The sequence below is a fragment of the Mya arenaria genome, chromosome 8 (assembly GCF_026914265.1).
Source record: "Mya arenaria isolate MELC-2E11 chromosome 8, ASM2691426v1".
NCBI lineage: Eukaryota > Metazoa > Mollusca > Bivalvia > Myida > Myidae > Mya > Mya arenaria.
In genome coordinates, this window is record NC_069129.1 from 52,744,876 (window position 1) to 52,761,478 (window position 16,603).

The 16,603-nt window shown below is 35.4% G+C and overlaps 1 protein-coding gene across 1 annotated transcript; it reads left to right on the plus strand.

Moving 5' to 3' along the window:
* The first annotated feature begins 15,057 nt into the window (after nt 1-15,057).
* On the plus strand, nt 15,058-16,533 carry LOC128242547 (uncharacterized). The gene is made up of 3 exons (XM_052959738.1): nt 15,058-15,162; nt 15,545-15,786; nt 16,044-16,533. The coding sequence occupies exons 1-3, from the start codon at nt 15,112-15,114 to the stop codon at nt 16,462-16,464; spliced, it is 714 nt and encodes a 237-aa protein (XP_052815698.1). The 5' UTR covers nt 15,058-15,111; the 3' UTR covers nt 16,465-16,533.
* The last annotated feature ends 70 nt before the right edge of the window (nt 16,534-16,603 follow it).

Sequence of the window (16,603 nt, forward strand, 5' to 3'; positions counted from 1 at the left end):
AGAAATACTAATCCTGATATATTACAAAACTCTTACATGTTCATGAAAAACATACGCGGCACTGTAGTGTACTTTCGCAATGCATTATATGATCTACTAGCTATGTTTCGCTGTCTAGGTCCACCTACTTTATTTATGACTCTGTCAGCTGATGACCTGCATTGGCCTGAATTGGGTATGCTGTTGGAAAATTCGAAGATGCGTCTTCAAAAGGCTCTTTTTTTCACCAGTATGAGATCAGATCCGTTATTGACAGACATTTACTTTGACAGACGATTTACTGCTTTGATGAAATTCATCATTCATGGTCAAAATAAACCTTTAGGTGAAGTCGTTGATTTCTTTGCGCGAGTTGAGTTTCAAAACAGAGGTTCTCCCCCATTATCACATATTTTTGGGGGTGAAGGGTGTGCCACATGAAGTTAATGGAAGCACACGTCAACAAATACTTAAGTATATTTCGGAAACAGTACACACCCATCTTCCGTTTCAAACTCATGATGTTCAGTTGCGCAGGTTAGTTGCGAAGCTTCAGACTCATTCGCATTCTAACTATTGTATGAAATCTTCAAAGCCTCCTTGCCGATTTGGATTCCCCAAGCGTTTGTGTCAACACACAGTTCTTCTGTCACACATTGTCGCAGTCAAAAACAAAGGAAAGTTTTATGACACATACAGGCCTTCTGATTCATTACTCATAAATGCATATAATCCAGAAATTTTGCGACACTGGAGAGCAAACATGGACATTCAACTTATAAATGATGCAAATGGTGCAGCTTATTATGTTTGCCACTATTTATGCAAATCGGAGCCAGAAGAGCTAAAATGTGCTCTAGCAAATTTGATAAACACTGTTTTCAAACAAAACCCTGATATGACAGCATTTCAGTATTTGTGGAATGTTAGTTTGTGTGTATTGAAAAACAGACGAGTTTCGGCTCAAGAGGCTGCTTTTAGACTTAGTAATCTATGTCTCATAAAAGTTCTCGAACTGTTGTGAGCCTGAACACTCGACCTAAGGAGAGGCGCTTCAAGATGTTGAAACCTGCAGCAGAAATAAATGCAATGTCGGACAATGACACTATATCTTCTTAAGTAATATCCTAGACTATTATTATGCAAGACCATCATCATTTGATACTATGTCTCTGTATTACTCTGCATGTTGGTATATTTAATGTTCAACCCCAAACAGCTTCACAACTAGACAGTCTGTTCTTGAAAGAGTTTTCATACCAAAGTATAATGTGTGGTTCAGAAAAAGGAAACGTTTTGCTATTGTACGATTTCCTTGTTTCTCTGTTTGTAATGATGATTATTACTTCACCTTTCTCCTGCTTTTGCTTCCACACCACTCCGAAATAGATTTGGTATGTAAATATGGGTGTGCTAAAGATGCATTCTCTGCAAAACATTCTTTGCTTGACTTTTCTATGGATATGCACAACACATTTTTGCTGCAGGCATAAAACAGCATGAGACGTCTACGGCTTGCAGAAGCAGAACTTGAAGAACAGAATGACATTTTCACTTCAGGTTACATAGACATAAATACACATACTCCTTCTCCTGATGCAAATTTGTACACTCACACTTATAATGATTTTGACACAGAAACATTGCATTTCCACCAAACTTCTGCTTGCTCTTTAAGTGAAGCTGAGTTTGAACTATCTTGTCAGAAGCTTACAGATTGCCAACGCAATGCTTTGCATGTTGTAAAAAAGCATTTTTCGGAGCAATCTCATGTACCATTAAGAATGTTTGTTACAGGTGACGCTGGTGTAGGAAAATCCTTTCTCCTGAAGTTGATTGTTGCTTTTCTGCAGCTGAATACCCCTGTTACATGTGCTGTTTCACCTGTTAAATGTTGTTCACCAACTGGAACCGCTGCACGACTTATAAATGGTCAAACTATTCATTCTTTATTGAGAATTCCAGCTGACAAATATTTAAACTATGCAGGTTTGACTTCTTTCCAACTTCGCTCCTTACAAAATCAATTTGTTGGTGTGAATACCATAATCATTGATGAGGTCAGTATGGTGAGTGACAGAATGTTCACTTTCATAAGTAGACGTCTGTGTGAAATAACAGGCAATAGTTCTCCATTTGGTGGTCTAAATATAATTTTATTTGGTGACTTCTTTCAAATCAAGTCTGTTTGTGGGTCATTTGTTTTCCATAACAAAGTCTTATGGGAATTATTTTTCCCGGTTTTCTTGCGCCAAAATGTAAGACAAAGTCAAGACATTCAATACATTGACCTATTAAACCGAGCTAGAGTTGGAATGCTCAATAGAGATGATATTGTACTTTTGAAATCTAGGTTAGATATTGCTTTGTCTCATCCATCCAGTCTATGCATATTTCCAACTCGATCCTCTGTTCGTGAACACAATCAGCAGTGTTTGCAAAACTTGAGTTGAATGTGCACAGAGTAACAGCTGAACATTACTTTTCTACTGATGATAGCAATGCAGGAGAACCATGTGATAGTGTTTTCATACCTGAAGATGACAGAGATGCAGGTAACTTACCCCATCATTTGGACATATCTAATCAGTCTGGAGTAATGCTTTTAAGAAATTTGGACATTTCTCGTGGGCTCGTCAATGGTGCAACAGGAATTGTAAAAAAACATTCTTTTGGATTCTCTAGGACATGTGCAACAAATCAGTGTCATTTTTGATGAACCTGCTAATAACATGGTAGCCATTGAGACGATGGAGCACAAATTTGTTTATGCTGGAAGATCAATTGTTCGAAAAAGTTTTCCTCTCAGTCTGTGTTGGGCATGCACAATACATAAAGTCCAAGGACTGTCCACTTCCTCATGTTCATTGGATCTTGGGTCTTCTGTATTCCAACCAGGCGTGGCATATGTTGCTTTAAGTAGAGTTACTCATCTTACTGTCACCTTTTACATTGCTATATTTGTTACTAGCTTCATTCTACCAATTTGTATACATGTACCTTGATTCATGCACTTTACTACTCCTGTTAAAAATAGCTCCCTTGTACACACCATTTTTGTTTTACGTTCATTTTTGTTATTACTCCGAACCAGCCCAAAAAAGGATACAACTCTGTTTAGTGTAAGTAATTTTCCAGATATCTGTGTAATTTTCTCCTCTTATCTTACAATACAGCCATATTTTGCTTATATATTCAGATTGGGAATATTCGCATTTCCTTTGACAAAATCTCATTTTCCTATAGAAAAAATAAAAGATGGAAGCTACAATCATGATTTCAAAAATATCATACAACATTTCAACATATTGATTATTAATACAGGTAGATATAACAGTGACAATTCCATTACCATTATGACAACTTTGAGAGGAAAACCCACCTTTAGTTTTTGGAAAATTTATATAAAAATCTAAAAAAAAACCTGCAACAGTCCATCCAACCTTAGACAAGATGAATACAACTGTACATGTACTCAAATCAACTTCATATAAATATTCAAAAAAATAATTGATATGTCATTCACAACATTCCATCTATTTTTCCAGCCATGGATGTGCTGTCATTGGCAGAGGCTGTCGAGAAGCCAGCAGACACTGTTGTTTCTGTTGCTGTGCGTATCATTAACTTGAATGGACCACAAACCTACAAAACAAAAACAGATGCTGAGCGTCGGTTCTTCATCGCAACTGTAGCAGACACGACTGCTTCCTGTCAGTTAAGAATCTACAAGACAGTACCCTGCATCAAACCTAATGCCTCTGTCTTCATAAAGGATGCAATTCGTAAAACCGGTAACAATCACCTGTGGGGTTTCAGCTCTACAAAAGTGTCGGCATGGGCAACTATTGAAGTTCCACAAGGCATCTTAGATGCAGCTCTAAACAAAAACACCACTAAACCAGATGGCCCAACAAAGCTTTCCAAAGCCATAAAGATGAATTCTTTATGTGACATCATTGCAAAAGTTGTGCAGGTTAGCATTTTCACAAGTACTTATAAAATAACTTACAGGTAATTGACATTAAACATGTTAATATATTGTTGATTGTCCTCGGGTTCTATACATAAGTATGCTGTATATTTTGATTAGATATTTTCCAAGAACAAAAAAACATTACTTTGTTGATTAGTTGGTTTGTCCTTAGTAACTTTCAGTTTTATATCAACACCTTGCAAACATCTGTTACTTATTCATGAAACTTATTTTACACATTATTAAAGCTTCTTAACATTCCTAAAACAAAAAATTTAATCAAAAAAACATTCAAAATATACCATCAAAACAACTATAATAACCATAAGTACAATTGTTTTGCAACATTATATAAATCTTTCATCCATGTTTTGATAAATGCAATTCCTCTGCTATTAACCTAACACACACACACACACACACGCACACACACACACACACACACACACACACACACACATATACACACATATATATATAGTTTTGATTATCAAAATCATCTTATAATTCTTGAGCTCTTCATTTGTTGCTTTTTTCTAATAAATACTGTATTAATACCTACTCGAGTCTTGCATTCTTATGGCAAACAATGTCTACATTGGAAACTTTAATGCAATTCTTTATTTGTCATGTTTCATTTCTTCCAGACTTCGCCTTTGAAATACAGACGAAATGGCGAGCTGCCAATAAAATTTCTGGCACTTCAAGACATACCGAATGAAGGGCCTGTGAAGATAGCATTGCTTGGGGAAGATGTCCAGCGAGACTTCAGTGAAGGAGATGTTCTCAGCGTCACACAAACGTACAGATGGAAGGATACTCAAACATTGTCCAAAAAATCTACCAAGATAGAAGTATGAATCTTTTTAAATGGTCTACAATTATTTTAACGTCAACATTTATCATACAAACTTACGCATTAACATACTGTAACATAACATTCAGCAATTCAATTAATATGCCAAACGATTGTTTCACAACTAGAAAATGTTCATGTTTACATTGTGCAAACAATTCATCTACATGGGAAGATCTGCTTCTAATATGATTTGTTTCATGTACATTTAGTCTTACTTTATGCTAACCCAATTCCAAATTGTATTCATTTGCCTGCAAACCTTTCTTCGCAAAATCACTGCTACATAACCATGACATTTGCGCTTTATTCAACCATCTGTGTCAAGCAGAAAAGTACATAAATTCGCATTTCAGACTTAATCCTGCAAAAAAATAGCTTCTAGAAAAAAAATGCACAACATAAAGACCATAGCTTGTATATGTCCACCATTTTTAAGTCATATGTCATTTCCTTGCTGAACCCATAGAGTCAACAAAACATATATCTGCACATTTCAAAATATTTTCTTACAATTTAGTTTGCATATTCATCATAACACGCTGGCAATGCATATTGGTAATATTTTGCATATCACTTGCCAGTTGACAATTGAATTGAAAAAACTGAAGTCACCTCTCTAATTCCTTTCTTGTCATATATCTACCATACTCTGAGAGTATTACAAAATAACACTAGTTATACCAATACTAGACAGACTGTCAATAATTGAACAATAAATGTGTTCATTCTCTAGAAATCATGTGTGTTCATTTCAGTTTGATTTATAAGGAATGTAGGCAATATCCTAGCATTATATTTATTTCACAACACATTTTCAAATGTTATCATTTCCCTCAGACTCTAAATTAAATTCAAAACCTGCACTCTTAAAAGAAGCCATACACACTGTCAGTTTTAACATTCCAGTACCTTCCACAAGACTCATTGATCCTTCAACAGACTGGCCCCAGCTTCAATGATGACGACTTCTCAGCAGACACCACAAACAGTTTGGGCTCTGAGTCGGAGGAGTTCCAGATAATGGGCATCACATCAGCCCACAAATAGCAGTGCTGCCCAAACTCAGGTTTGTTTGTAATCTTAGGTCATTGATTACCGATTGTTTTAAGAAATTAAACAAATCAAATCTTCAGCGCAAGGCTGTCTTTTAGAGCTTTATTGCTAAACAATTCAAAAGTGAGAATTATGATAAAAAATGTATCTCAAATCAAAAGCAGTTTTGAAGTAACCTATCTTTACATAATACAAATATAACATTATAAAACTCATATCACTTTTAATCAACTATAGACCACTCTTAAAACATTGTACACATAATGGTAAATCTTTGTTTAAAATTTTCAGAATGTCGCAACAAAAAACTAGAAGATGACAGTTGTCCGACATGCAAAGGCAAGTCCTTAACAAGACAAACATACTTCAGTGCTGCACAAGTAGTGCTAAAAAGAAGTGATGGATCCTATGAAATGAGAAAAATGTTCCACACTGATCTAAAGCTTTTATGTGAAATGCCAGACCTAAACACAATCAATGGGAGAAGATCCAGCCTTGTACCAGTTTCTAACAGCATTGCTACCAATCAATGCCCGTGGCCTCTTCCTTAATGAAAAACTAACCATCATGTCTACAAAACGCCAACACGATCGTTGAACAGATCTACTACACTTCCAGCTTTAACCTTTATTAGTGTTCATAGAACAGTTTTTACAAGACAAGCATTCTTCAGTCAACCAAGTAACTCTCAAAAACAAACATTTCATGCTTAGGGAATAACAAAACAGTTTCACACTAAATTACAGCTCATCAGCCCGACTTACAAGATAAGGCAAAAGATCCAGCCTTGAACATGTTCTTCACAGCATTGTAACTTATCAATGCTTGTAGACTCTTCCATAACACATACATTACTAACATTCTGACCAAACACATCATCATAGTTCTCATATACACTGCCAGAACCCATTATTCTTATCTTTTTATCAACAAAACAAAACTTTAACATTATTGCCATTTCGGATTTTATTGCCTACTTATAATCATGTCATGTAACTGCTTCATCATATGCTTTCATTTCTCATGTTTACTTAACTTCAAAACAAAGGTAATTTCAACTTCATCTTCTTTCTTCTGTTGTATTTCTCTATTACATAATGTCCATTATAGTGCAACATCATCTGGGTTCCTTATTTGCTATTACTACATTATTATGTTATTTTTTGGCTTAAGCATGAACACTTCAGTCATTTAAATAATGGTTTACATTGCCTGCAAACTAGCACACATACATCTGCTCAAATCATTCAGCAACAACCTTTTTCACAAACAATTTGTTTTAACCAATGTTTACAGTTCAAATACCTACATTTTCCATCAATTCTTTTCCAATTCTTTTCCATTTACAACAATTATACATTTACAGCTTGTCCTTAGTTTTTACTATACACTTTTCACTTACCTCATAATAATCAAAACTTTAAGTATTGTTTAATTTCAATTCAATATACTACAATTGTCATTTTAACAGTTAGCTTCTTAATATTAACTCTGTGCTTGGAAACTGTACATATATTCAAACTATTATTTTTCTTTCATTTTACTTCTTTACTAAGGTACCCTTCTTTACTAAGGTACCCTTAAGCTTACAAATTTTGTTATTTGATGTTTTTCAAGATGAACACCATTTCTATTTCATTTGTAACATTATGTAACTACTCTGATAGCACTCAGAATTTTGCACTCTGTGTACATATGTTATAAAAAAAAAACATTTTATATGTAATATTTTGCACCTCCTATATCATTTCAAACAAACCAAACAGGGTAATTATATTAATTATCATCATAATCATAATATTTTAGGCTGTCCTTTATGTTAAGATCCAAAATTTCATACGCATTCAAACTCTGTGCTAGAAAACTGTACATATGTTTAAACTATTATTTTCCTTTTGTTTTACTTCTTTACTTAAGTACATTTGCATGTTACAACATATTTCTCAATGTTGTTCTTATGTGTGTTTCCCATTATATTACATGCTCTTTGTTTGCCATTTTCAATGCTTTAAATGTTTGTCTTTTGACTCATTGGTCTATTATGATATAGCTGAATGTACATAGTTAAACTTACTATATATATATATATATATATATATATATATATATATATATATATATATATATATATATATATATATATATATATATATATATATATATTCATTTAATTTTTCTTAGTATAAATATCATTTCTGTTCCATTTGTCATATTATGTACATACTGGTCACTCAAAATTTTGCGCTCTGTGTACATATGCTATACATATGCTATAAAAACGTTCCATAGAAAATTGCGCAGCTCCCATAAGACTTCGAATACAGTCAAACCATTTGACAAAATGACATATTATAAATACACCATCAGAATAACTCTTATAATGCTATAACTGCATTTCTTTACATTACGAAATACAATAACTACTATGAATATTTTCAATTAAAAAATGAAAGTCAATAAAAGTCAAAGTATTTCCATCTCATTGAAAAAAAAAGGTCAATTTACTTTTAACTCCTTCAAATGTAGAACAAGCTATTTTCAGCTCAATTTCACTCTACTTTATAAACAGTCACATAATTAATTTATAACTCTACTACTTTGTTTCATTTTAATAAGTTCCTTATAGCCTGCTACAATATTCAGCCATGCACTGTCTGCACTTATTTATCATCAATTTTAAACTTCTTTTACTTTATGATTGAACTCATTAGACTTTAAATTATTTCACTTGGTTTTCCTTTTGGATATCATTCTTTGGAAAAAGTGTTAACAATCATATTACCCCATTAATTTTCTCTATTACTACTTCAGATAATTTAGAACCATATTCAAATTTATATTTGTTTTGCTGAAATCAATATTTATCCATTCAGTAGTATGCTTTCTCATTGTTTTTTATTCATCAGTGTGTTTTATTTTATGTCTACGTTATGCAATTTGTTTTGTTTATCACAATTCAAACCCTATCAGATGATCATTTCACAATCAATGTTCCCAAAGTCATTACTCAGTGTCCACATACATTCATGCCACACAAAAAATAAACTCTCATTACTTATTGTGATCAGACTTCATTTCCTTAAGATAAAACATAAACATTTGCTACAATTTATATGAAAGGTTTGCTTTATTTGTGATCTACCTGTTACAAAGGCCAACACTTATTAATATGCTATGTACTTATTAATATGCTATGTTCTTTACTTTGAAACAATGACTTTGATACACTTCAATATTATGGTACACTTATTTTACAAAGGTAAAAGGTGTTCAAAAGATCTCAGATCTCGTCTATTGTTCATTATCAATATGTCAGCAAAGTACTTGAACATCACAATAATGCAATTTATGCACAATGTTCAACTTTCATTTTGTGTATTTAACATGTCGATAACCATATCTGCCACTTAAAAATATATTCACCACTATAATCATCTTGTTTTATAAATTATGTTTCATACATTTCAAAAATAAAGTTTCCTTATACAATCCTTGTATCCGTTATATTTTGCATTCGAATGTACTGTCCAAATGGCCAATTATCACTGTCTTTACAATGATTACTATATAGCATTTCATAACAAGGGTCCAATACTCTGATCTTTTGAATACCGTCCAATTACACTGCCATATACAAATAATGTTTGACCTTAATTCATCAACTTCGTTCTGACCCGACATATAAACATACATAACCAATAGATGGTCCGCGTTAACATCCAATTGCTGCATCTTGCAGCAACTTTTGTACTTGTAAAGTAAATGGATTACATTAATTGAGGATCGCGGTATTTACATTAACTTTAGAAAATACATGTAGCAAGTAATTCCTCGCCATAGGATTACAATGACAGATGGAGCAGTGTTGGCTTATATTGATCCTGACCGAGTGGAGAAGGTAAGTCGTCTAAGTTCAATAACTGTTACAGAATACATTCGTAGCTCGTGCTCATACATCTCAGTTTAAGTCAAACTTCAATGTATTGCTCTTAATCACATGTTATGTTCTCTTGTAAATCATTTAGTTGAAACATTGAAGAAAGTTTAATAAACATATAATAAGTCACTCTCGTTGACATTATGTTGCGCGATATTGTGGAGTTGCGGGAAGCCGCAGAAAACCCACCTGTCCGGCTAGGTCACCATCAACCAAATTCACATAGGCTCTGGAATCAAACAAGGGCCGCCTGTGTGAGAAGCAAGTGTGCTAACCAATCTTCTAACTGGACAACATGATACCCTCTTAAATGATCTGCTTAAGAATCAGTGAAATGTGATTTATTTTTTCCAGGCGTTCCAGCGCGTCAAGTCCGAGTTCAAGCATCCAGGTGCTCGATTAGTCCGAATCACAAAGGAATTCTACGAGGGTGCTTTGGATGTTGCTCGGAAGTACTTTACATTAGAGGAGCCAATCCACAAGTCGGTTGGGATGCAGTGGACGGATGAGCTTCGCGAGTTGTGGCTGTCCTCCGTCCGGTTGCATCTCTCGATTGCGGCTGTCAATGAGGTGGACGGTGATGTCATGGCTATCAGGTGAGCAGACCAGCTATTTGTTTAAACAAATCCTGAAGATTGACCCTTGATGTTTTGAATCGGGGATAGTCTATATAAGTTCCAAAAGACTGACCGGAGCAGCCATTGCACATGCATGTGTGAGTGGTAGTTTGTTAACAAGTGATTTCGGTGTGACTTTGGTAAATGCAAACATAATAATCGCTCTAACTGACTGCTTTACGAGAAACTGGTATTGTTCAGACAGTTACGTTATTATTTTTCCAGGTCCACGATTATTAACAAGAAGACAGATTTCGTCGACCCAGAGACATTTAAGAACGAGGGTTTAAAGCGAATGTTCCTTATTGTTAACCACTGCGACCAAAACGCAGTCCTTTTCAATCGCTTGGGTATCGCGGAGGTGTTTCATTTCTACGGTCTTGGGTGCGCAGATAAGTACCAACACCAAGGGCTGGCATCCAGACTGTTCAAGGCCGCCATTGATATGGTCCGCTACCTCGACATTCCAGATGTTTATATAACAGGGGAGGCTTCATCGAATTACTCTAAGAAAATTTATGAAAATGCAGGTTTTGTGGCACTTTTTGAACAACCTATTGAGACGTTTATAGTAGACGGTCAAGTGGTGGTGCCCAACACGGGAATTCACAAGTCATTGAAAAAGTATGCCCTCAAAGCCACGTAGATAAATGTTTCAAAGCTATTTCAGAAAGATGGAACCCTAGTTATACTACTTTACCGTCCTCTGTTAATATACTAGTTTAGTCTAAACTTTTTTACAACGATTATAAATCAATTCATTACAACATTATACTAATCAATAACGTTGGCACGATGTTATGCGAGAGTATGGTCTTGTGTTGTGGGGGAAATCATGTACGGAGGAAACACATTTGTCTGCATGTTTTTGACTTACGACACAAGTTTTAGTTTTAAAAAAGCTCAAAACCTTGACCTAGTCTTATGTCATTGATCTGGATCCGGTGAAAAATTGAATAATTGTTATGTGCGTTGCTATGGAGTGAGCACATTGATCAAGATCCGTTCAAAAGTTCTATGGTGGTTCTGTGCGTTGCTGTTGAGTGAGCACATTGATCAAGAACCGGTGAAAAGTTCCATGGTGGTTATATGCGTTGCTCTGTTGTGAGCACATTGATCAAAATCCAGTGAAAAGTTCTATGGTTATTCTGTGTGTTGCTATGGAGTGAGCACGTTGATCAAGATCCGGTAAAAAGTTCCATGGTGGTTCTGTGCGATGCTATGGAGTCAGCACGTTGATTAAGATCCGGTGAAAAGTTTCATAGTGGTTCTGTGCGTTGCTATGGATTGAGCACATTGATTTAGATCCGGTAAAAAGTTCCATGGTGGTTCTATGCGTTGCTAGGGGTTGAGCATATTGCTTTAGATCCGGTGAAAAGTTCCATTATGGTTATGTGTGTTGCTATGTAGTGAGCAGGAAATGCATAAGCGCAAAAACATTGACTTAGAACTGTAACATTGATCGTGATCTGGTTCTGTACGTTGCATAAGTAGAACAGTCGGTGAAAGTTTCCTTCATATCTTGAGCAGCTACGGTAAAATAAAGAAAAGAACATATGGCATTCATGTTTACCAAGCCATTGAGAAAAACATCAGGAATTCAGACGGTTTTACCACTGTGAAGACCCGTATGAATTCAGAGGGACTGCCACTGAGAGGGCACGTAGGAAATCAGACATTTTAGCCACTGTAAGAATTAGGAAATTATCGTGTGTTTTTTTCATTACACTTAACTGAAACATATCGACAAGTTGAAAAGCACCTATGAAAGAAACTAAGAAAACTAGTACACATATTTTATCAGTTTCTGGAGAATGTTTAAGTTACAAAAGATATGGCATAACAAAGCGTCTTCGTATGAATTTAAGATTGAAAATTAGATCTGATAAAACAGTTCTATTCTAATTGGCCAACATACTCGGGTCATTGAAAGCAGTTCAGGTTGGTCATGATTAGGTAAAATAAGCTAAAGATAAAGTCATGGTTAATCTTCATTGAGTATGCAGTTTGAAGGGACTAGAATCTGATGATACATTTTCAAACTTACATAAAATTGATATAGTTGTATCCAACGTATTGAATCGTACTTACTGATGTATGACATCGCTAACGACACATGCATCTTTCGCAGTTATTGCTCATTTTTTCCAATTCGAAAATTACATGGGTTATCTACCACGTTAAATCCAGTAAGGTTATCTGTAATTTCACATGCCTTTCAGATGCTTAATATGCTCATTTTATGGCTTCCTGGAAACCGGACATTACAAGGAAGCGGATACTGCTGTGAAAAGAACGAAGACACAGAGCCCGACAGATCATCTGATAGATGGAAACTTTTAAAAACGTTTAACTCTACTGAAAATGAGAGCGAGTGCCAAAACGCTTATTGACAATGTTGTGTATTAAACGATCACATGAGCATTGCAAGATTTTCGGAAAAAAACTATTTTGCACTTTTTTAAATTGGGAAACCATTTTGCGCTAATTTTAAACTGGGGAACACAGCTGAGACTGCGACATGATTGTTGCGTTTATTCTTTTTATCATGTAAAATGATGTATTATCGGCCTCATACTAGCTTGCCTCACAATGGCAATTACATGCTTGTTTTGATGACAAACTGTATTTGCCGATTCTTGGGACCATCTGGCGCCTAGTCCCTTATTTAAATGCTAGATTAAAATAATCGTGATTGTAGCACACATATGATATCGAGTGCATGAAACCAAACGATGTGCTTGAACTGCAATCTTAGACACGGAGCAAGGAGTTGACGATAGAGGGGTGAAACTTATGGACGTAACCATTTAACTGGCACCCCTCACTAACCGATATTTATTAAGCTTAATATCTTGGCAGTGAGGATCGGGGCGTCATCTCGCAAGAAAAAAACAACAACATCTTGTCCGAATTGTGTAAGATGTATTACATACCTATTTTTTATGTATGCAATGTGCTATTTGGGGAGTTTTGTGATGCTCTTCCATGTTTCTTGTGTAACAAGTCCTTATTGTCTATTCTTCGTAATGGGAATATATTCATAAGGCGTTAAGTTGCGGGTTCGTTTTATTATTTTTATTAAAGAGCTATTAGCTATTACGAAAACTCGTGCACTGAAAGAACAATTTCAAATATATTTAACATAGCAATATAAATCAATAGTCAATCGCAATAATTCCAAAAGGTACAATACAAAGCTATTGTCCGTTAATAATACATAATCAATCACATATAACATAAAACAATACAAACTTGTTACAACGAAATATATTACATGACAATTATACATAAATGTCTTACCAGTATGTGGTACTGAGCACATATATTAAATTCTCTCTCACAGGTGCGTAGTGGTTACATGTTATTTTACTAAATTTGAAATGTTAGTAACACCTTCTCCGTTCAGCTCCAAAAGGTAATTGATTTAAAAACTTGTCACAAAAAGCACGATTCAATAAAAGCGGCAATAATTATCGGCCAATGGAAAACGAATATCTAAGACCATACCAAGCGCTGAAGTTCATTGTTGAGGTCATACATGTAAATATATTGGAAAACGAAAGTAAAGAAAGTAGTCCCCGATTACGCGATCTCCTGAACCGTGAAATGTTAGTTTTAAGGTGTCATCACCATACTAATAATAATAATAATAATAATAATAATAATAATAATAATAATAATAATAATAATAATAATAATAATAAATGACCCTGTTACACTTGTTTGATATTTTCTGTTTTATGTTCTATGTCTTTGGCGTTTACCCAGTGCCATAAAACCGGGTTTATGTTTAAACTTTTTGCTACTGAGCTTGTTTCTGTAGTTTTTCGCATAAATAGTGTGGTAAACTTCTGTTCCGTCGATCCTCTCAGAGGATCAACCCTCGATGATGACCGTATAATGATTTTCAATAGCCATCAGTCGGATGAATAACCTCTCGACTTCAACCCCTGACCTTAAATCACCTCTGCTCCGGTGGATATTTAAACGTGTTTTATTCATTTGACTCTCAAATAATTAACCGCCCACTTTTTAATAATTAAACAAGAACGAAATATGAGATCAAAACCATTTTATGTCCTCAATGGTTTTATAAGCCATAGATTATTTGAACTGGGGAAGGAAGCGCATGTCTAAAGATGCGCCTGAAAGTTGCGCCCAATCGAACGCCAAATCCGGGCCGCCTCTCACATTGACGTGTAAAAGAACATTGGTTCTGCGCGTTGCCTTGACCTAACGACTCGTCAATACGCTTATAACAAACGGTGTACGATATGAACTTACACAAAAATGTTACGGCCAGCAAAAATAGAAGGATAATAATAATAACAATGATAAAAATAGTATTAATAATAATAATTATAATAATAGTAATAGACATCTTTTTTTCCTTGTCATTGGGAAAATATTGACACTTAAAGTCTTGATTATTTCAGTTCATCATTTTTTTCGAAAGCTAGTAAATGTGACTTTCAGAACAAAGTTTAGTGTAAACTATACTTGACTGATCGAAATGTGTATACATGAATGTTACAGAAACGAAGTAGTTTTACATTTTTATCAGTTAATGACCCAGATATCATAAGTGGGTAAAGTTTATAAATGGATTGCGATTATCGAGGGTCGCAGTATAAAAACTAAGAATAGATAACACATGTAGCAAGTAATTCATCTCCATAGGTTAACAATGGCGGACGGAGCAGCGTTGGCTAATATTGATCCTGACCGAATGGAGAAGGTAATTCTTATTATATTCAATAACACATGCATAGCTATTTTTAGTTGACACCACAGTTCATTTGATTTAACACATGATTTCATTATCTATCGAAGTCTTTAGTTTAAACTTTATATTTAGTTTATAACGACTGTGAAGAAAGATTAATGTACTTACACTAAGTCAATCTCGTTTGCTCGATGGTGCGATATTGAGAACCCGGATGAAAGACCACTTGTCCGACTTGGTGACCTGTGACCGACAAAACTCACATGGGCTCTGGAATCGAACCAGACCGCCTTGGTGAGAAGCAAATGTGCTAACCACTCTGCCAACTGGGCAACCTGATACCCTTTTAAAGTATTTGCTAAAGACCGAGTCGAATGCGCTTTATCTTTACCAGGCGTTTCAACGCGTCAAGTCCGAGTTTAAGCATCCAGGTGCTCGATTAGTCCGGATCACAGAGGAATTTTACGAGGGTGCTTTGGATGTTGCTCGGAAGAACTTCATGTTAGAGGAGCCAGTTAACAAGGCGGTTGGCATGCAGTGGACGGATGAGCTTCGTGAGTTGTGGCTGTCCTCTTTACGGTTGCATCTCTCGATTGCAGCTGTAACTGAGGTGGACGGTGATATAATGGCTTTCAGGTGAGCAGGGCAGCTGTGTTATTAAAACGAATCCTAAAGGATAACTCACTATGTTCTGAATTGGGGAGAATCTGTATCATTTTCAAGAAGCTGACAGCCAGTGAAGAGGCAGTCATTGTACATGCATGTGCGAGTGGTAGTTCTTTGACAAATGATTTTGGTTTTGCTTTGGTAAATGCAAACATTGTTAATGTTCTGACTAATTAAATTGCTTCACGAGAAACTTGTATTAATCAGACATTTCTGTTGTTTTCCAGGACCACGAGAATAACTAAGAAGACAGATTTCGTCGACCCAGAAACTTTCCAGAACCAGGGTTTAAAACGATTGTTCCTAATCTTTAACCACTGCGACCAAAAGGCAGACTTTTTCAATCGCTTTGGCGTCACAGAGGCGTTTCATTTCTACGGTCTAGGGTGCGCAGACAAGTACCAACAACAAGGTCTGGCGTCAAAACTGTTCAAGGCCGCCATTGATATGGTCCGCTACCTCGACATTCCAGATGTTTATATAACAGGAGAGGCTACATCGAATTACTCTAAGAAAATTTATGAAAATGCAGGATTTGTGGCACTTTTTGAACAGCCCTTTGAGACGTTTAAGGTGGATGGAGAAGTGGTGGTGCCTAACACGGGAATTCACAAGTCAATGAAAAAGTATGGGCTCAAAGCCACGTAGATACCACTTGTCGGCATAGTGACCACAATAAACTAGATTGAATTAGGCAATAAAATAAAATATACAATGATTTAGCTAGTAATTACGTTTGTCCGGCTTGGTGACCACACTATACATGTACTTAGGCAAAATAAATTAG